This window comes from Lissotriton vulgaris, chromosome 11 (assembly GCF_964263255.1).
Source record: "Lissotriton vulgaris chromosome 11, aLisVul1.2, whole genome shotgun sequence".
NCBI lineage: Eukaryota > Metazoa > Chordata > Amphibia > Caudata > Salamandridae > Lissotriton > Lissotriton vulgaris.
The window spans coordinates 746,977,778-747,005,132 of record NC_141699.1 but is presented as its reverse complement, the minus strand read 5'-3'; the positions used below and the strand labels follow the sequence as shown (position 1 = coordinate 747,005,132).

General features: G+C 48.7%; 1 protein-coding gene across 1 annotated transcript in view; it reads left to right on the top strand.

Annotated features, from left to right (window-relative positions):
• The window catches only part of LOC147683443 (uncharacterized), a 212,721-nt gene extending 185,746 nt beyond the window's left edge, over positions 1-26,975 (top strand). The window contains exons 6-8 of the mRNA XM_086942531.1: positions 3,993-4,103; positions 5,153-5,209; positions 26,838-26,975. Coding sequence (XP_086798657.1) covers positions 3,993-4,103; positions 5,153-5,209; positions 26,838-26,975 — 306 coding nt within the window. The remainder of the gene's footprint in view (positions 1-3,992; positions 4,104-5,152; positions 5,210-26,837) is intronic.
• Positions 26,976-27,355: the final 380 nt, after the last annotated feature.

The window sequence follows — 27,355 nt, the reverse complement described above, 5'->3', positions numbered from 1 at the left end:
ATTACGAAATGCTGAGAGAGGGTGCCCTCGGGAAGTAGGTCTTTAAACCAGCGCTCCATGTGCACCTCCGGTTCCCTACCTTCCCATTGCTCCGGCAGGCCTATGATGCGGACGTTGTTCCTCCTCGCTCTCCCTTCCGCATCCTCCGCATGGTCCTCCAGGAATTCCACTCGGCTGAGGAGGTCTTGGACATGCTTATCGGTCTGCGCGACCTTGGGCGTGACATCGGCCACAGTGGCCTCTAGGGCAGCCGTGCGTTCCGATAGCTTCTTGTGGTCAGCCCTCAGGTGCGTGAGGTCAATGGCAACGCTATCAATTTTCGTTTCCAAAAATGTGCGGGTCAGTTGCAATGATTCCTCTAGTCGCTCCATCGCCACCAGCATCCTGTCTAGTTTGGAGCTGGTCTGGTCGTAATCTGTAAATTTTGCCATCTTCACCTGTGTGCCGCTAGCACCGGCCCTCGTCTTGGGTCCCCCAGACATGGGCAGCGTGATGTGGTGTGGTGCTCGGGTGCACACGGGGAGCCCCCCCCAGGTCCTTGAGGGGGGCGGGGGGCAACAGCTCCTCTAAGTCAAGTGGGTGGCCACATCGCACACCAAGGAGAATGTTCACAGCTCGGTAGAAGTAAGGAGGAGGAGTAAGGTGTCTTCCCCTCGTGTAGACAGTACCCTCCGTCGTGCCCAGGCAGCAAACCCCTCCCCGCTCTGCGGGTCCGATGTGAGAGCCACAGTCCCCTGGCTGCCGCCAGCAGCCCTGCACATCCAGCCAGTCATCCGGGTGGCCCCGATTACCTCAGTGAGCACCCCAAGGCCAACCAAGACGACAGCGTGCCTCCACGGCACCTCACACAGCTCCCTCCCCTCCCTACGGAAGGGGGGTTTATCCAGCGACGAGGCGGTCAGGTCTGGGGCCCCAACAGGGCAGATGACGCCGCTCATTTTCCACCTCGGGCCCCGCGTAGATGTCCACCCCGAGGCCAGAGGGGCAGCTAGCCAATGTATATAAAGGAGTCCACGCACCAATGGAGGGTATCTCCAGCTCAGAGCTTGGGAAGCCGGTCACCTCATGATTATTCTGCCGGCGCTCGTCTCACTGTCCAGCACGAACGCCCCTGGGTATGGTCTCCAGCAGGGGGGACCCTTGGGTGCCGCCCACGGGCTCGGCAGGCCCCCACCCCAGCCAAAGGAGTCAGCCAAGTGCACAGCAGCTCCTGCTACAGATCAGGCAGGTGGCAGGGGTCGTGGCCCTCCTCAGGGACGGCCGATCCAGCAGGGCCCCCCACGCAGCACCAGCATCCGCAGGGGGTAGGGTCTGTGAAGACTTGCCGCAGCTTCCGGGTCCCGCCCCGCAGGTCCTACCCGGTCAGGCCTTGCGGGTGTGGCCAACCCCGGCCCCGCGCCGACCTGCGCGCCGACCAGGCAGGCCCACAGAGGGGGTTTGTCCGATCTCTCCGTCTCCGGAGCGGTCAGTAGCCCCCGCTACACCCCACAAGAGGCAGGGGTCCAGGTATTGTCCCGATGCAGCTCCGCTGATGATTCTCGGGACAGATCCAGCTCCGCAGCCCGCAGGCGTCGCACCACAAACAGCAGCGGCCGGGCCTCGCGGTCACAGCACGGCCCCACGCTTGCGCCAAAACCCACGCCGGCCAGGAGAGCCCGCCAGGGGGGCGCTAACTCCACGCCGCCGCAGGACTGGCCAGGGATCTCCGCTCGGCTCCAACCTTGACAGGGGCACGGAGGTCGGCCCCACACAGCTCCGGTGATAGGTAGGGCCAGATTTTTAGCAATTATCTCGGATAAATGGCCTGTGGTAGGGGAGCTCAGCTCGGAGCTCTACCCGGACACGCCGCCATTGCGTGCTTAGCCACGCCCCCCCAAATACCCTTATGATGATAGGTTTAAAGACAACCTATATAGAAATCTATCCTAGTGGTAGCTGTGGAGAGCAGCCTTCAGGCTAAGTCTTGAAGGAATGTAAAACAGCTTGTTTTACCAGTCTATAATCTTGTGAATGACCAAATGAAAGGAGAACCACAGCAGGTTATATATATAAAATATATGTATTTAATCTAAACACATCCATCTAGTCTCTTTATGAGGCTAGAGGCAAAAGTACACACAGTAAACTTATTTAGCACACAGTAAATTAGCACAGTATACATTTAGCCCTAGGGGCGTCACAAACCATGTACTAAGAAAGTGGTTTAAGTACCACTACAGTCATAGAGACAATGCCTAGGGCATGTAGAACCGCTGGGGCAACCAGGAGCTACCGAAGGTAGTGACGCAGCAGACCCACGGGGGACGCGTGCATTGTCTAAACACAGTCCCCAATCACCATTGACTTCTATAGGGAAAATTGCAATTAGAATTTTAAAGATTAGGGACACTTAGAAGTGAACTTGGAGACAACCCCTTCAGAACTAGATAGCTCGAGAGTCAAGACCCACGGGAGCACCGGAGTACTCATGTTATCTCACCCAGGGAAGCCGGGTGCATAGGTGTTTTTTCGTGTCGGGTTCGTCTAGTTTTCCATGGCGAGCTGCGGAAAAGTGCTGCAGGCGGCCATTGGAAAGTGTCCAGATGGATCTAAGGGTGGATCGGAGATCTGAAGAACCTGAAAGCAAAGGGAACAGAGTCTGGGTCACTAGCCAGTGACCAGGCAGGCAATAAGAAGATGCCTTTGGAGGGGAGTCAGGGCACGTCTGGATCAACCAGAGAAGCCCAAGAAACAAAAGAGTTACCTTCGTGGGGACCCACCAGTTGACGGACCAGGGATGGCGAAGGGGCCTCAAGCATAAATGCTAGAAGCGGGTCCACTGAACACTCATGGAGTGTCAGCCCACAATCTTTGGTGCAGATGGTGCTCAGGGTTGGACTACGAGTAGCCTAATGCACAACTTCGGGAAAGCTCGGGAAGTAGGTGCACTAGCAAATGTGCACGGTGTCCAGGAGTTCCGGTCCCACGTCTCTCGTGATGGCTACAGGTCTCAGCTTTGCTGTGATCTCGTGTGGCCTCAGAGATGTCTGTAAGTCCGTGTCCTGTGTCGTAAATCCTTCAGGATCCAGCGGGAGCCTTGGAAATGCAGACCGGCAAGATGCTTCTTTGGTGCCTGATTGAAAAGGGGAGTCACTCCTTGACCCCAAGGGAGATCCTTCCGTCTTCTAGTCGAAATAGAATGTCGAAGTGACAGGATATATGTTGCAGAGTTTCCTCCAGGATAATCTAAACACCTAATGACTGGGTTCCTATACTTATACTAAGTTTAGGGGTTGTACTTACTCTAGGGTCCCACCTATGGGAGGACCCAAGGTGGGGGTGGTAACACCCCTTCCCCTTTGTCCCGTTTTGTGCCAGAGTAGGGGCTGAGTGCCCCTGCAACCCGTTAGAACCGGGGTATGCACAGGGACACCAAGTGTGCCCCCAGCACTGTCTGAAAAGCATTCACTGAGTGCACCAGCCCAGCCCGAATACACTAAAGTCTGTCTGGGGAGGTGGTTATACATCCCTGTGATAGGAAACCTATTGTCCAGGCCTCCCCCTGGGGAGGCATAGGATTCTGATGCATTCCTATCTTAACAAAACGTTGTAAATCTGGAAATGTGTGAGGTTCGATGGATGTTGGGTGGGAACACCGTAAGCAACACCATTCAGAGTAATGCGTGAATGGGGCCCATATTTACAAGGCCATGAAAAGTCATTCAGGGTGACTTTACATGGCCTTGTAAATATGAGCAGGCCCATAGCGCTGCCAGTGCATCAAAAAAGGGCCACATCTGTTACGTAATTGCCTTGTTAAACAGGCTCATAGTGTGTAGCCTGTGTTGATTCTCATTTGTAGATAGGGATTGAATTTTGCTGTAATCAGATCAACTAAATTCTGATTAACGAAATCTGCTTTAATCGTAACCATATGCTGGAGTGTAATGAAAAATAGATGGCTGTTTCGAAACTTTGTACAAGCTGCTACTGACCTTTTTTCTGTTTTATAGAGTTTTAAACAGTGCGGAGACACCAGCATTGAAAACCTTGTGACTGATTCCCCTAATGTGAGGGTTGGGATTGCATACACTACCTTACCAAAACAGAAGTCCAAAACTAAGGTACAGAAAGTACTTGGTATTAGTTACCGCCTATGTGTATCTAAATCGCGTTTTTTCACAGGTGTGGGCTTGCAGGAGAATATCCCACATGCAGGAGCCTATCTGTGTGAAGGACTGTCCTACAACTATAGACCCGGGGTCTCTTGAGTGTGGAGTACCATGAATATCAGATTTTCCATGAGTTTGGTGTGCCCACGGGCAATAACTTGGGTGCCATGCACTTGTGATATTTTGCAATCAAATGAAATTGAAATGGTGGTTAAGAGCACCTGGTTTTTCATAATAAGTTTGACCCTGGAGCTGTATGAAAATATAACATAAAAGCAACTTTTTAATATTTATGCACATTTCTATTCACAGTTTTATCAGTGGGTGCCAGATTTCCTTCATCCTGATCGGCTGACGAGGTTTACAGCTGTATATGATGTTTGTCAGATTTTCGGCAATTTGTTTCTCAAAAACAGGGTTATTCCCCACAATTTGTCTCACCCAAGATCACGTCCCTTCCAAGGCTTGACCCATCTCTGTATTCTGTGGATTTTTTCATTGATTTGAGCAAAGATCCAGGCACTAGTCACCATGCCATTCTTTGATGGACCGGAGCTGGCTGACAACCAGGAACTCCTGCCAACCCTGGACATGTCGGAAAACTAGAACTCCAGAGTCATCCAATAGGATATGGCTTGAATGAATCCCATCAAACTGTAATACCCAAAATCCTTTCCAATCTCCAAAATATATGCAACAAAAATCACAATTTCGTCAATTCTCTGTCACAAAAAACTCCAGACCTAAAGGCGAATAACAGATGTCTAACCATCCCACGGTCCCACACTTCTGATAAAAATCATACCCCACATGTGTGGGGTATGGTTTCAATCTGCCTTCACTATGTAAGGACCAGATTGACACTACATTGACCTAACACACTCACATATTTGGTCTAATGCTGTCCCATATGAAAGACCCACCCTTACACGTGAACTACTGCTAGAACTATGGGAATGCTAACTGGTGGGACTTGTATTGACCTTTTTTCTGTTTTACAGGATGTCAAACAGAGGGCTGATTCGAGAGGCAAAAACATGCTGACTGATTCCCCGATTGTGAGAGTTGGGAGTGCATTCACTGCCTTACCTAAACCGAAGCCAAAAAATAAGGTACACAAACTACTAGTAATTAGGTACAAGTTATGTTTATCAAAATTTGTAAATTAGAAGGATGGTAGTCCTTCAGCATGGGGGAACCAATGTCCTCCTACACCCTAACAAATGGAGCACTATTCGTCAAACTCACATTCAGGCCCTTTGGTAAAGTTCATTGTTATGTTATGTTATGTTACCGAATCTTGTATAGCGCATGGCTACCCCAGCAACGGGGCATCCCAGCACTTGCGGACATGCCTACCACTAATGCGGCAGAGGGTTATTAGATGGATGCAAACAACCAAGTTTTTATAAGTTTGCGAAATAACAGATGATTTGAGGTGGCTCGAGCTTTTAAGGGGATGGAATTCCAAAGTTTAGGGGCCAAATACCTGAAGGAGCGGCCACCAGCTCTGCTCCTCCGTATCTTAATGGTACGTGCTAAGAAAAGGTCCGCTGAGCGAAGTGCGCGCGTAGGGGTATAAAAGGAGCATAGTCCTTGAAGAGTTTGGGGGCCGGCGCTATACAAGATTTTATGGGTAAGACAGAGGGTTTTGAATTGAATGCTTGCTTTATAGGCAACCAATGTAATCGCCGAAGAAAAGGGGAAGTGTGACAGGTTTTGGGCAGAGCAAATAAAACACGAGCAGCGGCATTTTGCGCTCTTTGCATCCTATTTATTCAACTGGATAGTGTAACATAGGAAGTGTGTCAGAGAGTGTGGGCAATGTCCTAGTGCAAGTATCCTATTGATATTTTATGGGCACACAGGGTGAAGGAGGACACATGTCGGTCTTTGCTTCCAGATTCAAATGTAAATATCCCATAATGTTATCCTCTGTCCCTCGCCTCCATAAATTCAAGACTTTATCATGATTGCTGTCTCTGCCTTTGCTCAGCTAAGTAAAGCCTTGAGCCAGCTCTTTGTACCAGGAGCTGCACAGGGCATCCACGAAATCACAATTTATCTTTTAAACAACACAAAGGACAGGTCGAGAAATTTATGGAAGAATTACTCCCCTTTCACTTTAGTTCTAATGCCTAGCATGTATGTTTCTGGTGTAAGCAATACTATGCGCTCTACTAGGGTCAAGAAGGTTACCCCTATATTAGTCTGAGCACATTGTACTACCGGACAATCCCACACCATATGGAAATATCTCACAAATGGTGAGTTGCCCCTTGTGCAGAGCACCGAGGCCTTTGTAAACATGTGTTTGATATGTTGTGGTGTAAAGATACGCTTGGTGCAGGTAATTAAATTGTGTGTAGCGGAACCTTGGGTTTCATGACACCTCCTTAACCTATTGTGATGCGCACTCACATTGCTAGTCAGTGAGATCGGTAGGCGTTTCTTTTGCCCAGCGCTCCCCAACCCCAGCGTCCATTTTGTGATGTTGCACTAGTGGGGCAGTGAACAATGCATTAATGATCTTCTATGTTCTGCTGTGGGATACGTGTGCCATGGTCCCATTGCTCCTAGACAGTATGCAGCGTTCCCTCCACATAGAAGTGAGTCAGCTTATTTCCATGGTGTCACATTGTGGCACTTTGTGACTGTCTGTTGGTGTGGTAGGGGCCATATGGGGGTCAGTGGCGAGTATGAGAGGGTTGATCTGGCCCTACCTACGTATTTGTGCCAGCGGATGCGGGCCATCCTCCTTTGGTGAGTCTAAGTGGCCAGTAGTGCCCTGGATCTCAATAGATTTGTGTATATATATGTTCCCCTTAAGTATGTGAGGTGAGGTCTCGGTTTCCTGTATCAGTGGTAGTATCCTTTCAATGTTTTACAAGTATGGCTTTGCGATGGCTATGGGGACCCCCCCTTGCATAACTGTGTAGTTTAGTGCTCCAAACTGTCTTTGAAGGGTGGAACTAGGTCAGCTTAGGTTTGACCATTATGTCTAGCTTTGGGAGGGCTGTATGCATCAGGCTCGACAGTCTACCCTGAAAGATGATCTCCGGATTAAATTATTTTGCTTGGGGGAGAAGATCTTTGTTTAATCCAATTCCCACGTGTCTGGGCCGGATGTTGGTCTCTGGTATGGTGGCAGGTCAAGTAAGTCAGGTTCTAACTGCTCCCATACACTCACAGGCTTGGCTGCCTTGATTTGGGAGCACAGCGGAAAAGATCCTGGTTGCAGCTGTTCTGAGTGGTGGGCAGTGCTATCTCTGGGGCAATGGGCTAAGTGTTGGCTTTCTGGCACTGTTTGGGTGTCATGCAGTATTAGAAAATGGGTTACTGGTTGATTGGGAGTGAGCCCTGGTCAAGCAGCAGCCACAGTCCTTGTCAGGGAAAGGCATAGGCAACCACCCAATTAGTCTGTGTTTAATCCTCTAGTAGATGGGCACAGAGCAGTCAGGCCTAACATGACGGCAGTGTGTAAAGTATTTGTGCAACACTTCAAACAGTAAGAGATGAAAAAAACACAAAAAGTTCCCACACCAGGTTAGAAAAATAGAGCTCAGTTTAATAAATAATCAAGACCAAAATGACAAGCATCCAATTAGTAGAACTGGAGTCTATTACATTTTTTAAGTTTTAGGTCAAAATAGCACCAACCAGCGCAAAGAGCCAATTGTGCCTATCTGGTCACGCCAGACCAGGACAAAGTCACAAGTTCAGGCCATCTGCGATGACACGTTGGATGGCTACAGGGATCCAGTTAGGTTTACTGACAGAGTACCTGAAATCCAGGTTACAGAGCATTGTGCGGATCCAAGTCAAAGATGCGCCATGCAGCCGAAGGGATGTGTAAATTCCAAGAAGCGTCGAGGCTGGTGTGCGAATTCCTGTATTGTTTTGGATGCGCTACGAGGCTGCTCATGGATGCACTTTAGGTGCACTTCTGAGGGTCCAGGTCTGGGGTGGCACCACTTGGTAGGATAGACTCATAGATGAGTCCAGGTGCAGAGGGAACGTTGTTGGAAGCCTGTTATGTCCATGAGGATTTAGATCAGGAGGACAGCCATCTAGCCAATGGAGTCACTCTGGCTTCTGAGCTCAAGAGACGCAGATCCAGTCCAACTCGGCAAGAAGGCAGCACAGCAGGGCATTAGTTCTTTCAAAGCAGCAGTACAGCAGAGTGGCAGTCCTTCAGCAGCACAACAGTCTTTCTTCCTGGCAGAGTATCCAGAGGGCCGAGGCAATAGCGGTAGAAGAAGACAAGTAACCAGGGCAACACAGCCAGACCAAATATACTAGGAGAGACCACATATACAGTGGAACCCTACGATTGAACAACAAGTGAAGAGGAGCAATGTCCAAGGATCCACCGCCCTCGATGAGTCATACATCATAATAGTCAATCTTAGCCATGAGACCTTGACCCCTCTTAAGACTATAGCCATAGTGATCATGAACAGCACAGATTACCATCAGAAACGTCTCCGCCAACTGAGTGATCACGGGTAGTATCAACATTTACGAAATGACCCAACTCAGAGACTACAGAAAACCATCAAGACTCTGATAGAGAGAGGATATGAAGCAGGCTGGATCACTAGAGTGAATCTGAGTTCTTACAACCCACTCATCCCAAGGTTCCATATTTCAACATACTCCCGAAGATTCAGAAATCAACTAGACCACCAATAGTTTCGGTGATCGGCTCTAACCCTGGGCGTAGTTTGTGTAGTAGTGCTACGCGTAGCTACGCGAAGTGCACTTCGCACTACGCGAGCTACACGTAGGTATGCAAACTGCGTAGTGTACTGTGCAAAATGCTGTTCGCACTGACTGCAGAGTGCAGGATGCTTGTCTGCACTATTGCACAGTGCAAGCGGTCGTTTCTGCCGCTCGAGTAGATTTCTACTCGAGCGGCAGCTTTCTCAACGTGGACTGGTAGTTTCTCATTGCGAGCGGTCTCGAGCATACGCGACCACTCGCAATGAGAAACCTGACCTCCCTGCGTTGAGAATCTTGCCGAGAGGTTTATTTTCCATGCTCGTGATTGCCAACTTGATGTTGCTGATGGCGAACAAGGAAAAAGTGTAGCCGGGATGTCATTTTGCTCGCTCGAGGTCGTCAACTTGACGTTGAAGACCGCGAACAAGCAAAAAATGACCGCTACGCGTGTTAGCACTGTGCTACTTGCAATTCTCTTAGTGCAAAGTAGCACAAACTTCGCAAACTACGGGAGCACAGCGTAGTACTTCACCCAGGGTTAATTGGCTCCCTTTTCGAGCCCCTATCACAATTCGTGGATTGGTTCCAGCGACCTTGTGTGTCAGAAATGCCATCCTACCTCCAGGATACAAAGCATGTTCTGAACACATTGACAGGCATTACTTTCGATCCAACTAAACATTTACTTGTCTCCTACGATGTAGAGACTCTATACACGAATATCCCGCAAGGTGACACACTGAGGACCACTGCATATCTTATTAGCTCTAGAACGCGGGAAGACATGACACCTACCTTATTCATATTGGAGTGTGCAACAATAGCAATGAAAGATGATTTTTTTCAGTACAAAGAATATCTGTATTGGCAGACTAATGGTACTTCAATGGGGAGTATTTGTGCCCCGAGCATAGCAAATCTATACATGCACAATTTTGAAACGTCTTGCATCTACCCTCCATCCAATCCATACACAGAGAACCTGAAAATTTGGAAGAGATATATAGCTGACATCTTGGTGATCTGGGAAGGTGACACAGAGACACTGCATGCTTTCTCAGGGTGGGTGAACACCAGGAACACCAATCTCAGATTTATCTGCGAACACAGCAAAGACTCCCTACCATTCCTGGATCTCTTGCTATACCTCAAAGACGGTGGTATTCATTCAGAACTCTACAACAAGCCCATGGATAGGAACTCCCTTCTGAGCTACAATAGCTTTCACTCTTGTGCATTAAGGGATAATCTGCCAGTAGGGCAATTTCTGAGACTAAGGAGAAACTGCACCGAAATATGAAAATTCAAAGAACATACAACTACACTTAGTACTAACCTATCCCAGAGAGCATACCCAGAAAAATAAATCAACCGAGGAGATAAGCGTGCCAGAAATAATAATAGAGAGGCCCTCCTAGGTAGGCACATCAAACAACGTGATGACAGGTTAGTCTGTGTAGGGACCGACAGTCACTTGACCAACACAGTGAAGAGGAATATGACAAGAAACTGGCCTCTACTAAATACATGAATAGACCACTCTTTGTACTCAAACACAGTAGGAACATCAAAGATATGGTAGTCCACACCAGACCACATACCCAACAACCACAGTTAGTACAGAACACACTGTGGTCCCTACCACTGGTAAGGAAACACTTTCCATGTGGGTCATGCTCAGCATACCCATACACTATAACAACTACACAGATTGATTTAGGCTTACGAACACTATGGTAACTTCCCAGACATACAAATTGCAACACAGAGAGGGTAATATACTTATTGAGATGCCCATGCAGATTAAATTACATTGGGATGACTACTCGCAAGGTCCGCACAAGGATCATTGAGCACCGCAGCTCTTTGCGGTGTAAGAGAAACAATACAAAACTGACTAGTCATTTTTTGCAGCATGCCCACTCTAAGAACAATATCACCTGGCTGGTATTTGACAAGCCCAACTATGCAACAAGTATAGGTACTTTAGAGTCAGTTGTCTTTCATTGTGAACAACGCTGGGTCTATAGGCTCGAAAGTGACAAGCAAAGGTTAAGTGACAATATATACCGTGGTCAAGCCTGGGAAGTTGACAGACCAGTTTGCCTCCCAGCATGATGCCAAAAAGTGAGTTGAAGGTATTTTCCATATGGACCTTAGACTCAGTAGATCTTGGCTATGCTCCCCTGGGCGCCAACATGTGTGCCCATTCTTAGTATCTGACTCGTGAAGACCACAACACTACGACATGAGCGAGTGCCTCTGTCTTTACTCAGCTTCAACCTATATATTTTAATTGTAGACCATGGAACTGCCAACGAGGGATGCTCGCTCGGGCTATAAGGCTACCTATGATCACCTGACTTTGTCCTAGGACATACCTGATAGCATTGAGTCACACTGCCTGATTAGTCAGGTGTAAGGATACAATGCCTTTCTCCTGTTCTTTACAACATTTTACTGTTGGAAGTTGTTATTTTTTCAGTTTATACCTTTTGGGACACAGCCATTGATTTTACTCTGCGCTTTGTCCACTGTGAGCCCGCCACCTCTCCTTCACACCACAGGCACTGAGGCACTGAGTGGTTTAATTCCATTCCCCCTCACCCCCCCCTCCCCTCCCTGGAGTGCAAATCGCAAGCATCCTTGGACGCAGTAAGCTCCGTGTCGAAGCTTGGCACGCAAACTACTTACTGAGTATGGGCCCATCTCCCGGCTTCATATTTACAATCGGTGCTCACAGGCCTAACCCTCGCCGATATACCGGGAAGACTGAGGCACCTAACTTTAGGTAAGTTCCACTTGTGGGATTCCACTTTTCCATTTGCAAGAAACCTGCCATACCACCATTTACCAGGGAATGCGATAGTCTCACAATCTGACATCCTTCTCACTGTAGATACCTTCATGAGAGGGGTGGCTGCCAGTAAGTGTGCTCCAGTTATTAAAGATACAGGTTTACTATACCTAAGGGTCACTGCACTTAAAACATGTAAGTCACCCCTATAGCAGGACTTTACAATCCTGAAGGCAGGGTGCTTAGTTGGTTCTAAGTAAGAGGGTGCCCCTGCATAAGCAGGACACCACTGCAGCCTACGGAGTTTATTCTCCCGGGTTGTCAGTGAAGCAGTCATTGACGAATTTAGAGGTGAATTATGCGACTGCATGATAACCATCTCTAAAATGGCTGCCACAAACGGTATTGTGTTTGGTGTCAAACATGTTGGAATCAGACTCTCACACTGCGTGTTTGCTTGGAGGCGCTTACTTCTTTGCGAGCACACCTTGACCTGCTAACGGACCTCGCCGCACCGGCTCCGCGGGTGCCTCATCGCCATCATCTGAGTGGGGCTGGACCTTTGAACTCTACAGGGAGTGGAACAGCGCAGGACTTGGGCCGAGGGCTGCAGCAGGGCTGCGAGCGTTGCAGGGACTCCATTACCCAGGAGTCCCTGCGTGACCGAGTGACAGCTTCCGGTCCGCTCTCCCTGTTGGCCCGCCCACCGCCCACTGGAGGGCTTTTTAAACTCCTGTCTTCCCTGCAACCTTGGGACACCATTTCTTAACCAAGCGCATTTGCCTGGAGGCGCTTACTTCTTTGCGAGCACACCTTGACCTGCTAACGGACCTCGCCGCACCCGCTCCGCGGGTGCCGCATCGCCGTCATCTGAGTGGGGCTGGACCTTTGAACTCTACAGGGAGTGGAACAGCGCAGGACTTGGGCCGAGGGCTGCAGCAGGGCTGCGAGCGTTGCAGGGACTCCATTACCCAGGAGTCCCTGCGTGACCGAGTGACAGCTTCCGGTCCGCTCTCCCTGTTGGCCCGCCCACCGGAGGGCTTTTTAAACTCCTGTCTTTCCTGCAACCTTGGGACACCATTTCTTAACCAAGCGCATTTGCCTGGAGGCGCTTACTTCTTTGCGAGCACACCTTGACCTGCTAACGGACCTCGCCGCACCCGCTCCGCGGGTGCTGCATCGCCGTCATCTGAGTGGGGCTGGACCTTTGAACTCTACAGGGAGTGGAACAGCGCAGGACTTGGGCCGAGGGCTGCAGCAGGGCTGCGAGCGTTGCAGGGACTCCATTACCCAGGAGTCCCTGCGTGACCGAGTGACAGCTTCCGGTCCGCTCTCCCTGTTGGCCCGCCCACCGCCCATAAAACTCACTACATATAGGAACGGTCCTCCCGCAGCGCGGGACGCAGCTCGGGGTGAAGACCGGGCTAAGAGCGGGCTGTTTGAGGCAGTTCGAGCACGGCAGAGTCCGGCCCGGGCCTACCCCCCCTGGCCGCTTTGGATGCACCTAAGGTAGGCGGACTACATAGTGTTAAAATCCTATGGTATTGTGCGTGTGCATCCACCAGCAACAAGGACGCCTTCAAAAGCGCCACCCGCACCCACCACCAACTAATCCGAAAGGCCAAGAAAACAGCATTCAAGGATCGACTTGACAACAACGCCCACAACAGCAAGGAACTTTTCAACATCGTCAAGGAATTCTCCAACCCCTCGGCCAACTCCAACGACATCACCCCCTCTCAAGCCCTCTGCGACTCCCTAGCCTCATTCTTCCACAACAAGATTGCTGACATCCACAACAGCTTTGACAACCAACCCGGAAGCCATCCCACCCTACCATCTGCTGACCATCTTCCCCCCGTAAACACCCTTAACGACTGGAAGCCAATCTCCACTGAGGACACCATCCGCCTGATGAATTCCATCCACTCCGGATCCCCCACAGACCCATGCCCTCACCACATCTTCAACAAAGCAGACTCCGTCATAGCTCCACACCTCCGAGACGTCATCAACTGCTCCTTCAACTCCGCTACCTTCCCAGAAGACTGGAAACACGCTGAACTCACCGCCCTTCTGAAAAAACCAACAGCAGACCCCTCCGAACTCAAAAACTACCGCCCCATCTCACTTCTTCCGTTCCCGGCCAAAGTCATCGAGAAAGCCGTCAACAACCAGCTCGCCGCCTTCCTCGAAGCCAACAAATCACTGGACCCCTCACAATCTGGCTTCCGAGCCAAACACAGCACTGAGACCGCCCTCATCGCAGCAACAGACGACATTCGAACTCTACTGGACAATGGAGACACAGTCCCCCTCATCCTCCTCGACCTCTCCGCAGCCTTCGATACAGTCTGCCACAGCACCCTTTTACAACGCCTCAGAGACATTGGAATCCAAGGAAAAGCACTGGAATGGATCACCTCGTTCCTCACCGGAAGAACCCAGAGAGTCCGCCTCCCACCATACAAGTCCGAGGCCTCTGAAATCATCTGCAGCGTACCACAAGGATCCTCACTTAGTCCCACCCTCTTCAACGTATATATGAGCCCCCTTGCGGCCATCGCCCGCCAACACAACCTCAACATCATCTCTTACGCGGATGACACTCAACTGATCCTCTCTCTCACCAAGGACCCCAGCACCGCCAAAACTAACCTACACGAAGGAATGAAAGAAGTCGCCGAATGGATGAAACAAAGCCGTCTGAAACTGAACTCAGACAAAACAGAAGTCCTCATCTTAGGCACATCCCCCTCTGCATGGGACGACTCCTGGTGGCCGGAAGCCCTTGGAAAAGCACCCATCCCGACAAACCACGCACGGAACCTTGGCGTTATCCTGGATTCTTCACTCTCAATGAACAGACAAGTCAGCGCCGTATCCTCTTCCTGCTTTAACATTCTTCGCATGCTCAGAAAAACATTTCGCTGGATCCCCTCCGAAACAAGGAAAACAGTCACCCACGCTCTAGTCACGAGCCGACTGGACTACGGAAACACCCTCTACGCAGGTACCACCGCTAAACTCCAGAAGAAACTACAACGAATCCAAAACGCCTCAGCCAGACTCATATTAGACATCCCACGCAACGAACACATTTCTGGTCACCTTAAAGACCTCCACTGGCTACCCGTCAATAAGAGGATCACTTTCCGACTGCTTACCCACGCACACAAATCACTCTACGACATCGGACCAGATTGCCTCAACTCTCGACTGTCCTTCTACACTCCCTCCCGCCAACTTCGCTCTTCCAGCCAAGCCTTCGCCACTGTACCTCGCATCAACAAGACCACCATGGGAGGCAGATCCTTTTCTTACCTGGCGGCCAAAACATGGAACTCACTCCCCGCCTACCTTCGCCTCACCCAGAATCACCTAGCGTTCAGAAAGCAGCTTAAAACGTGGATATTTGACAAATAATCCTCCTCCCCTTCCCAAGCGCCTTGAAACCCTCTGGGTATGTAGTGCGCTATATAAATTTTATGACTTGACTTGACTTGACTTGTGTGGACACAAGAAACACAAACTGACCGTGAGGCTCATTAAACCACCAAAATACTCCAGGGATCAGTAAGGCAGTAGTAACGTTGTTGTAGCTGGTCCCACTTAGATCCTACCATGCCCCTAAGATCAGGCAAAGAAGGCACAGTCCAAATTCAAACAACCAAGGGAGTTGTTTCGGGCCCGCTGGACGCTTTCATTACACGAGCCACGGGGATATTGGAAAAAGAAATCGCGATGGTGGAAAAAAGACTCTCGCTCGATCTTGTTAGCGGTAAGCACTCCTCGCTGGGCGGACTAGCTACCACCACCAGCCCCGTAGCACACGCAGCATTCAATTGTATACACTCCGTTACCACCGAGGCAATTGTCCATCTAGATAGCGTGGGGGAGAGTCCTCCTGTTCGTTTACTGGATGAAGATGCATACAACCTAGACGACTCCCAAGTTAGTATGGGGGATGGACCTCAGGTTAGTGTGGAATCCGAACCTAGTCGGAAATCCAGCCACTCACCTCTTAATGCCCCTAATACCGTTGTTGCTGCAGACTCCCCAAGTGCAGACATAACATCCAGAAAGAGAAAGCAAGATTCGAGCCTTTCGGGGGGGAGAGAATGTAAGATGCCAAAAATAAAAGATACAACAGATAATGCCAGGCGCCTGGGCATTCCTTAGATACATACACTCCCTCTGTATTCCCTAATGTCTTGTGCCCTTCTCTCACTTCTTTGGGTTCTTCCAACCCCTGTCCAATGTGCCTTAATAGTGATGAGATCTTGTTAGTAAAAATGGAGGCTATGATTAAAACTCTTCTACTACCCGTTTTGGAACGGACCAGGTTAATGACCTCAAAAATAGACACACTGGAGGCTGTAGTGAATACAAACCTGGCCATGTTACAAAAACTAACCGGCACCAGCTCTGTGGGAGTCATTAACACACAACTAGCCCCAAAGACATCAAGTGCAAACAACATTCCCACTAGTAACGCCACCAATACCAAATCAACAGGGGCAGATACCAATAGGCCTACAGGGGGGGGAAAGCCAAAAACGACATCTACCAGGATAACCGAGAGCTCCCTACCACATGCCCCTAAGACGAAGGCTACTGACAAACATAATTTTGTTAGACCCCAAAGCACTAGGCCACCCCCACAGGTAAAACCCAATCCCAATCCTTCCCGACATCCATCTCACGGAGATATAGCTACCCAGCGCAGTAATACTAACCCAAGGGTGGAGAAACACACTAGGCATACTACCCCACGAGCTGATCTCCCCACGGAGGCAACACGTTATACAATAGTATTAACTGGTGTTGCTCCCTTAAAACCCGGTAGCAAGGAGTCGTATGGGGACCTTCGTAATAAGGTGATCTTTTGGCTAAATAAAAACCGACCCTTACCCCCTTCCTCACCAACTGAAATACTTTTTGTAAGGAGAGTAGACTGGGTGGGTCACGGCACCAAGGATCTGGAGGGAGATTGTATCCTAATTTCGTTTAAGGATCCATGGGTGGTGGATACTATCCGAAGAGAAGCTAGGTTTGCTAGACAGGGGGACGTCCAAACATTGGGCCTATCATACTTCTACCCACATAGACAAAGTTTTATTCGACCAAGCCCCATCTTTGGACAACCCCCAGCTAGGAGACGTCCTTTGGAAATGACACCTCAAGCCCAGCAACGTCCATTTCTCTTCAACCACTTTGTTCCCCTATCCGACCATGAGGCCATAGATTGACATCACATATCATCTTGGTTGACCATCCCTGTTGAAATTGTTGGGCACCAGTTGGCGAGGCGGAGTCAGGAGGCCCCACAATCTATGCACAATACAGATGAAATTATGGGGGACTTAGCCATAACGGAGACCATCATATTAGCACCCAAGGATGAAATAGAGACTACGAAGTGTGGGGACTCCACGGATAACTTTAGGACCAAGGAGAATAGGAGGGGTAGTGGGGGTGAACAGGTATTTCCTGCAGCTCCAGTTCTGTTACCCTCCCTGTGGTTTCTGCCTCAGAAAATCTAAATATACTATCCTGGAATATTGCTGGGGTTAAGGCCCGCATGCTCTCCGAAGACTGGTTGGAGTTTGTGGATAAATTTGATATCATCCTACTCTAGGAAACCTGGGCTCCCGATCCAACCTTCGGGTTGGGCTATGTTAATTTCTTCAAACCTGCGATCAGAGGGGGCAAAGGGCGTGCATCAGGGGGTTTACTGATTTGGGTAAAGCAGTCATTGAGATTCCACCCCACAGAGCTACCTGTACAGAACCCGGACCTTCTTATAATCAAGCTGAGTAAGGCCGGACATCGGGATCTGATCATGTTTAATATATACGCTCGAGGTCTACCTGGTGGCCGCAGCCCTGCCCTGGTGAATGTATTAGACCATAACCTTGCTGAATTGGGTAGTGGAAATGTTATCCTTTTAGCTGGTGATTTAAACTGTACCTTTGAGCCACTGTACGACTTAGGGGACAGTTGGGGTTCAGCTGAGGACGCTGCTTGGGACATCCCTGACCTGATGGCTGATAAACCTGTCAATGCGACCGAGGCGGCAGTGAACTGGATGGCTCTTTGCTTAAATCGGGGATTTCGGGCTAGCAACGGCCGCACAAGATCTGACAAAGGAGCCAATTGTACTTTTGATAACAGCCTAAGGCGAAGCCGTATTGACTATATTTTGTTAAAGTTGGAAAATTGGCCCCTACTAGTGGACATGGAAGTAATACTGCGCCCAGAAAGTGACCATAACCCTCTGTCACTCCAACTAAAATTGCCAGGCATAAAGAGACTGGAGGAGCCTAGTACCTCACGGACAGGGGATGTCCTGATAACTAATGACAGGAGGAGGTTAAAATGGTCCAGGATCGCGGAGGATGAAACCTTACGGGATAATGTTAACACTGTGGTCAAAAATGTGTTTAATGAAATGTTGAAAAATGATCTGCTGGGGGGTAGTCCGGAAATGGCTAATAATGTTATTAATCTCCATATTTGCTGTTTTGACCAGTTAAAGTCCCTACTCTCTCTCCCGTGTCGGAATGGTGCCACTAAAGTTAACCCCCACCACCAGAAATGGTATAACAAAAAATGCAGGGAGGCCCATACACATCTTATCAAAGCAATTAAATCCCGAGATATGGGTACAGTTAAAGCAGCTAGGCTGCAATACAGGAAAATACAGTGGGAAGCCAAACGGGAGTGGGAGGACAAGTACTGGTCGGATCTCTTGGATGCTTCCGCCTCGAACAATCCGACTAAATTCTGGGATCTAGTCAAGTGGGGGAAGGATTTTGATTCGCGCACCCCCGCAAACCATGTATCTCCTGAAGAGTGGGTGACCTTTTATTCAGCCCAATTCAGCGTTGAGAACCCTAAATCCCTACACACTTTGGGAGAGGCACTCTCGTTACATACCTACGGGGAAAAACTCATCTTCTCAGAAACAGAGGTTGAGCTTGCACTAGGCTTGACCCTGCGAGGGAAAGCACCTGGTATGGACCTCATCCCCGCCAATCTGTTCAAAGCTAACCCCGCTTTGTGGCTGCCCTATATAACCAAGATTGCCAACTCATTAGCTAAAGGAGCAAGAATCCCAAAGTCTTGGAAGGGGGCCGAGATAATACCAATATTTAAAAAAGGTGACAGGTCTAACCCAGGGAACTATCGCCCGATTAGTCTCATCGACTCCATACAAAAAATCATTGCGCGTATGGTCCTGGGCAGGGTTCAGGGCTGGATCGAATCTGAGGGCATATTATCTCCCATGCAGGTGGGCTTCAGATCGGGCATAAGCACCATCGACCAGGTGTTCAGATTTTGTCTGATCTACTGGAAAGTGGTCTTGCTCGGTGGTGGTACCATCTTTGCAGCATTCATCGATCTGAAGTCCGCCTTCGATCTCGTGCCGAGGGACAAATTGTGGGGAGTTTTGAGAGATCTGGGAATACCAACGGAGCTACTTGACCTAATAATTAAATTCCATGAGGATAATTATGCGAGGGTGAGGTGGGGAGGCCAGGGACAAGTGACGGAATCATTTCCCGTAACTCGAGGTGTCCGTCAGGGGTGTGTCCTGGCACCAACACTCTTCCTCTTGTTTATTGATCAAGTGGTGAAATTTTTCTCGGATACCCCCCACCGATGCCCCAATGCTGGCCGGGACAAGGTTTCCAATGCTCATCTTTGCCGATGACACCTTACTCCTCTCTAGAACACGTAGCGGATTACAGGGGGCGCTGGACCGCTTTGAGGAGTTCTGTGCCATAAACAATCTTACGGTGAATGTGGGCAAAACGAAGTTTATGGTCTTCACGAGAAACCACCCTGTCTGGAGCTCTGTAAGCATGAGTGGAGTCATCCTAGAGCAAGTTGAGACTATGACTTACTTGGGCGTTACTCTAGACAGCCGTCTGAGATGGAAAGATCAAGTCGGTGCACAACATCTCAAGCTCGCCCGGCTAACTGGCTGTTTAATAAAGGAGCAAAAGAGATCCATCACCAAGCGGGTTACCCCAGCTCTCAAGATCTATGACGCCAAGATTAGCACTGCAATCTTATATGGCGCAGATCTCTGGGGTCATATGGACCTCTTAAATCTGTTTAAAACCCAATGTAAGTTTCTACGGAACCTGGTAGGCCTACCACAGTCGTCTCCATCCATTCCTCTTTGTTTGGTTCTAGGATGCCCTCCGATCAACGAGATGGCCAGATTCAGATTGGTGGCCCTTTGGAGGCGATTATGGACCTCCCCTGACCTGACTCTATTTGCCAAAGAATTAGCAGAAGTCAGGTCAATTGGAGGTTCTGGGAAAATTCCTTGGCTCCAAGCGGTAAAAACCATCTTGGTAGATATGGGGTTAGAACAGCTTTGGATAGCTCCCTCAACTAGTGCCTTTCCCTCTAAACAAGAATTTAAAGCATTGTATTGGGCTTCGCTCTGCCAAATACGAGTTTCAGCCTCCAGCTCTACCAGCCTCACGGGTAGGTTCCTTACCTTTAAGTTGGACCCGTCCCGTGAACCTTACTGGGACGTTATCACCAAACCGCTGGACAAGAAACTCTACCACCAGTTCCGGGTAGGAGCTCTGCCGTTGAACACCTTTATAAATAAATGGTCCACTGGTGTTTCAGATCTCTGCAAAGGTTGCCCGGGGCAGAAGGAATCAGAGGGCCACTTTCTATTTGCCTGCCCCAGCTACTTGGCGCCGCGAACCAAATGGCTAAAACCGCTGTTTCAGCGTTTTCCTTTTAGAAAATCTGCAGAGGCCATTTGGGCGCTAAAAACCAACACCTCCGAGGTGTTTGTAGTGAGTCTAGCCAAATATCTGGGGTGGGCCTGGATTATCAGGTCAAAACATCTGACAAGTTTGATAGTGCCCTCTAATACTCATCTATAAGGCTGCACACCTTTTCTACTGTAAAACATACGACTGCATTTCATGCACCTTATATATGGAATGGTGTTCTATTAAATGTTATTGTTTACAATGTAACTGTTAATTTTTATGTCTGTATCAGGTTTCTTATCCAAGATGTTTAATATCTTTTTAAATTCCTCTTTAAATAATTTTTTGGGTTTAGTTTAGTATTGTATGGTTTACCTTAGTTTAGTTTATCTGAATGTAGCCCTAGCACAGTGTTGTATTGTTCTCTTTATATATTTGAACTTAGCTGTCGTTGTAGTGAGATTTTAATCAACAACAAACATATCTGTACATGGACTAGTTTATCTAAAATTATGCAACTTATTTTTTTTAATGTGTGTTACAATGTGTCTTTTATGATTTTTTTAAATCGAAATAAAGACTTGAAACCTGAACCTGATTCCACCCATCGGTAGAGCAATCTGTGAAGCTCTCAGTGTTCCTGCTACTAGCCTTCTAGTCCCGCACAGCACAAAATGGATGCTGCCGACCTGAGACACATTCCTGCCCTCCTGCTGCTGTGCCAAGCTCTAGAAGGGGAAGGCAGAACAATAGGCAGCCTATCACAGGGAGGTGTGACAAACTCCTAGACAGGATTTAGTGTATTAGGGCTGGGTGGGTGAGCTTCCCAGTTACTGAAAGTCTGCACAAGGGGCACATTTGGTGTACCTGTCTATAGTCCAGTTCAAGCTGCTGGCTCCCGCTCTGGCGCGAAAATGGACAAAGGACATGGGTGTAACCTCCCCCCGTCCAGACCCTCCCCTGAATCTTCCCAACCCTTGTCTTAGGGTACTTAAGGGCTTACCTGGCTGTATGACCATTGATTCATTGTGGACAAGATTCAGACCTGAAACCAGAGCGTTTCAACCGTCTGGGCACTCTGGACTTTTCTAGACTTCGTTTGGGCCTGACTCTGTCTCCCTCTCAGCCTTCTGTGCCTGTGCAACATACAGGATCCGTGCCAAACCTGTGGAGAATCAAAGACAACTGAAGATAATACCCTTGGATTAAAGGAGTCATTCCTCTGCATTCGCAGGCACCTCAACACTACTGACTAGTCTGCCAATTCTGAGCTCCTATGGACTCTGAAGGTTCCAGCACCACAGGAGGTGGGTTTCTATGTCCCTCGAGGCTCGATCTGCCCTCTCACCAAGGTTGAGGCTAGTATCCCTTGTTGGGGCTGCAATACCTGAACCCCTGTGCATCGCATGTATTTGCAAGTGCATGAGCTTGTTGGCAATTCCTTGACAAGTGAATTGGGCTCTGAGTAGCCCCACCTCTGGCGACTTTCTCTACAAAGATCTTTATCCATCTTGCACCAAGTGTTCTGTGGCTTGCTGTTTTGTGAAACTGCGAATTCTATGTCTCCATGCTGGTCCGAACCGTACGCTTTCTTGACTTCCTGTGTAGGTTGTTGTTGCCAAGGCTTGTTGGTGCTCCTGCTGGACACCTATCCCTCAGCACCCGCCATGCTTCGTGGGACCGCTTGCATCCAGCTCCTGGTTGTCCTCAATGTCGCCTGGTCCCCGCAGCCACGGTGTCAAGAGCACCATCTAACTATCCTGAAGCACCCGACATCAGTGGGCATACGTATCCTGAGCCCCTGGTCACTACTAAGTGACCCAGACTATGTCCACTCTGCTTACAGGTACTCTTCATCTAGAATCCACATTTGGATTCCACCGGACATTCTTCTCCCTTTCAGCAGTGGCACTTTCTCGAAGTCCTCCACTGAGTTCGATGGTGGTTTCCAAAGGTCACTTCGTCACTATGCACCCGGCTTCCCTGGGATAGTTAACTTGGGTTCTTCAGTATGCACGGGTGGGGTGGATCTCCCACCTTCTGTCTTCCATGGGATTTCTTACAAGCCCACTGGGAAGGGTCCCTTATCATTAAAACTCCAAACGCGACTTGCACATAGACTAGTACCGAGCACGCGGTCGTGGTCCCACACAGCACATGGACTCCTTGGGTAGTTCCTTGGGCTCCCAGCAATTCTATGTCTTCTCAACATTGTCCTGACTCGAGTCGTGGTTCTTATTCCACTTTCTTAGTATATGGTTTGGTCCCCCTCTGGGGCCCACTGTTTATTAGTGCCATTTACATTGATTTCTTTGCAATAGTATTGTGTGCTTTGTGTATATCTCCGTGTAGGAGATACTGGAACGTACTAGAGAGTATTATATAATAAATACATGTTTTTATAAATACTTTGTGTGGTTCTCTTTCGTTTAATCTACACTATATAATTGTATTCTGGTAAAACAAACTGCTTTTCACTCTTTCAAGTCTTAAGGCTGCTCTCCACAGCTACCACATGGATAACTTTCTAAGGTTGTTTGAGACCTCTTAAAACACCATAAGGGTCGTCTGGACTGGTGCAAGGTGCCCACTTTAATTAGTAGACATCATATACCAGGCCAACTTCTCACATGAATCCTTAGCTGGAAAATTGTCGAGAGTCCACCACCAGAATTAACTTAGGGTAAATTAGGTAAATATTGCAGGGATAATTATAATTAGGGCTCCCTGTTTTCCGTTTTTACGTATTTTTACAGATAAATACAAAAGAAAACAATGTGGTTTCTGTCTGCATTTATTTTTTAAAGTGGATAAATGCAGTAAATTGTGCTCTTTTAAGTGACTCTATGCTGTTTTTCCTGAATTAAGGGACACCAGCTGACCAGGTGCACAGCATGATAAATAAAAAACAGGATGAAATGTCTTTAAATAACGCCAAATGTCAATATTCATTTATAGTATATGCTAGTATTGGATGCATTGTTATGTAATATTTGACAGCTTAAAATAGCTAAAACACGACGAACATCACAGAATAAGTGTGCGTCTATCAGTTATACAAATGTGGAAATGTAGTTTTTCAACTTCATTTATACGCAAAACACAAAATAAATTTGGATAAATGCGGATAAAATGGGCAAAAAATAAATATGGATAAATACAGACGGTAATGTTAAAAAAAAATTTATATCAAACCAGGATCCTTCATTATAATTAAAAATCCTTCTACAACTCAAAACTTGGAAAAGCAGGATATACAGCTCAACAAATCTAAGAATTTCCCTTTAATTTACTCTCCTCTTCCTAATTTGTCTCCTATGAAAATCTATGTACAAACTTTTTGAAAAATAGAACATAAACTCTGTTGCACAATGGTGACTCATGTCAAGATCTCTCCATTACTGAAAAATGTGGATTCTATTTCCACATTGTGTATTACATTTATTAATAAAAAGTAATGAATATTAGTAGATTTTTTAAGACTTGTATGTGGAACATGACTGCAACATCTGACAATTAGTTCAGTGACACACCACTGCAATCAAATTCAACTGGAATAATCCATTTTCCGCAAATATATTCAAGAAATATACATTTTTGTGTCCCTTACAGTAATTCAATATGCATTTCAAGACTTACAAATTAAGAGTTAAAATGAGTTTAAATTAAGGTTAAATGTGGCATGGCCAAGATGGCGGATGGCTGAGATGCGTTTTCGTCCCTCTCCGATCCTCACTGGAAAGCCACGCTGACAATAACCTGGAGCAGGTGGACGCCGCTCCCCACTGGTGAGCGAGTTGACCTCTGGTACCTGGCGGCCCAATTCAGCAGCTGCCCCGACTCCTAGACAGATAAAAGGACGCAGAGACGCGCAAGACCACGTGCGGTTCTCCGGACGGCTGCAACTAGGCTGGAGAGTTGAAGGACCGGCTGCGAGCGCTGGGACTGTAAACTCTGCCGCCGAGACACCGGTGCGGGCCCGCCCCATGGAAGATTTCCCTGGGGACTTGGTGGGGCCCAGAAATCTCCTGCTCTGCACCATAGAACTGTCCAAGGCCCCTGGTGGCTGCAACAACCCCTGAGGAGAATCCTGAGGTGGGATTTGTGCTTGTGCTGCATCACCTGCAGAGCAAGGAGCGGGACCTCATCCATTCACGCCCAGAGGAGCACACCTGAAGGCCCACTGGGCCGACAGAGCATCGGGCCTGCAGCAGGGAGTGCAGAGCTTGTCATGCCTGAGAGCAAGCCCAGAGGGACCAACCCAGACAAGAAGGTGAGGAGAGGGGGGAGCAGCTGCAGAACTAGTGGATGGGGCTCCCCAGTGATATACTGACCTGATAAGTGGGCCCCAGGGTGGACGGCAGGGGCCCCTCTCCTGTGCCCATGAGTGCACTGGGGAATGCCCCAAAAGCTTCAGTAATTCATAACCGGATCAAGCCTTACATCGAGACAGATGCCTCGCTTCAGCCCCTTGAGTCCCCTGGCCCTTGTTGCCTAAACCAGATCTGCCCTCTCGCGCCTGCATATAGGGGAATAGGAAAGGCCTGAGCATCCAGACACTGACCATGGCAGGGGGCAGATCACCCTTCCCTGTTGACCTCCCTCCATGCGGTGAACGATCCGTGGGTCCGCATCCTTACTGGGCACCTCCGGACCCCCCCCAGCCTATGGACCCCCCCCCAGCCTACAATTCAAAGCCACAGGCACACCTCCGTCTGCTCCAGCCCCTGGCTTGTCCTTTGCCTATCACCAGCGAGCGGGGTTGGACCTACTGCCTCCCTGCCATGGCTTCGGGGAAAACTAAGAGAGGCAAGACGGTGAAGGGCATGCTTCTCTACCCATCGGGGGCACACACAGGAGACCTGGCCCCCTCTAAGAGCTGCGAGGAACCAGCAGATGCCACTCAACCAGAAGCATTTGTCTCCGGGGCATCGCTTCCAGGGCAGAAGGAAAGGACATTGTCGCCTTCGTATCTGAACTATTTAGAGCAATCCTGGATGCTGGCCTGAGGTAGAAATCAAGATAGACCACGCACACAGGGTCGGACTTCAGAGAGGTCCGGATGGACCTCCCCCAGACATCCTGACGTGCGTCCATGATTTTACACTCAAGAAGGAACTCCTAAGGACTGCCAGGGACAAACATCCAATCCAGTATCTAGGCCAGTCTACCCTCCTGTATCAGGATTTGGCAGTGTCTACCCTTCAGAAGCGTAATGTCTTCCGGCCGGTAACCTCCCACCTTAGTGAGCTGGGGGTGTCCTACTCCTCGGGACATCTCTTTTGAATGTTTTTTTGCTTAGAGGGCAAGCTCCACCACCTTCCCTCTCTGTACGAGGTTTGCTGTATACTCAACCTGAAGGACTCTTCCCCGGAGGGTCCCGGCACCAGGAGGGGAGGCAGTGAGAGAAGGGGGCCTCACGGTCCTGGGGGCCCATGATCTCCCCCACCTGAACTCTGACCAGACCCTGACACCATCTCTAAGGAGAGGGGGACAGTCCTGGTTACCCTAGCAGGAAATTCAGAGGGGGCGACGGCTACATGATCTGCAATGCTCCTACCACTTACACTCGTTCTCTATGAACTTCCATTCTTTTCCTCTTTGGGGGTTCAGAGGTGGGGGAGTGCACAAAGATTCCTCCCTACTTTTGGTATTCCATGGAGACACCCATCCTGGACAATGCTCTTCTCTTGAACAATATGAGTTATTTGTTTAATTTGGCCATTAGGTCCTTTTGTTATGGGGACTTGTTGGACCTGGTGACTAGACACGCTTGCACATCCCACATCTATTGTACCACATTGACTCAATGGCCCACGCCCTTGGCACAGACGGAGCTATTTGAAGATTACATGACTGACCACTTAGTGATTCTCACACTCAATGTTAAGGACCTAAACTAATATGCTGAAGCAGAGCTCTATCCTCTCCTACCTAGAAAACTCTGGGGCACACATAAATGCACCTTCTACCCAAAGATCAGCATAGACTCCGCTCAACGGCATTCCCCTATTTTTTTTAATTTTTATTGTCTTTATTTCGATCACAAGATCATAAAAGATATACATTCAATTCTATACAAAATTTAAAAAGCATATTAAACAACATTAGTGATCAAGATAAAAACTGGAGTTTAAAAATGTAACACAATTTTGGGACTGTCTCAGACTTCAGGTTTCCTAACACAACATTTTTACACGGCGACATCGAGCATACCACATGGAGGTTAAAAATTTAGATAGAGCAAATACTAGAGTGGGGGATAAGTCTGTCTTTAGGACTCTATAAGCGGGTAGAAAAGTTCTGAATCCAAGGTTCCTGAGCAAAGGGACTAGCCAATATTTCCTACTCCTTTCGTACCCCTTGCAAAAGAAGACAACATGAACGTCATTCTCCTTTGGATGTCCACAGGCCGGGCAAGTTTCTGAAGAGGAACGAGAAGCCCAGGATGCTGTGAACGATGCTAGGGGAAGGGTTCCATATCTCCATTGGAGAAATAATTTCCTGGTTAGTTGTGGAGAAATGGCATCTAGGACACTTTCGAGATGATAGAAATCTTTTGTTTGTATGAACTTATTGGACAGTGACCCCTCCCGTGCACCGTCCATGGCTCTAAGGAGCATGTGATCGTAATAAGCTCTCGCTAGTGCCTTTTTTGGGGTCTTTGGGCAAATATTTAATGGGTCTGTCCATAGTTCATAGAGTCCAATTGCCTCCAGCGTTCTCCTGATGTAGATCAGCCATGGCATTGATTTGGCATTGGGTAGCTCTAGAAATTCCTGCAACTCAGCTCTGTAATTAGAAAGGTCTGGACTACTCCATAGACGCCGCCAGAATGTCAAGGGCTTTAGGCCCAGCTCCTCCGTTCTAGGTCGTATGTCCAAGTCCAGTCTGAGCGGGAGTAGTGGAGTACTCTGTGGAAGAGCAAC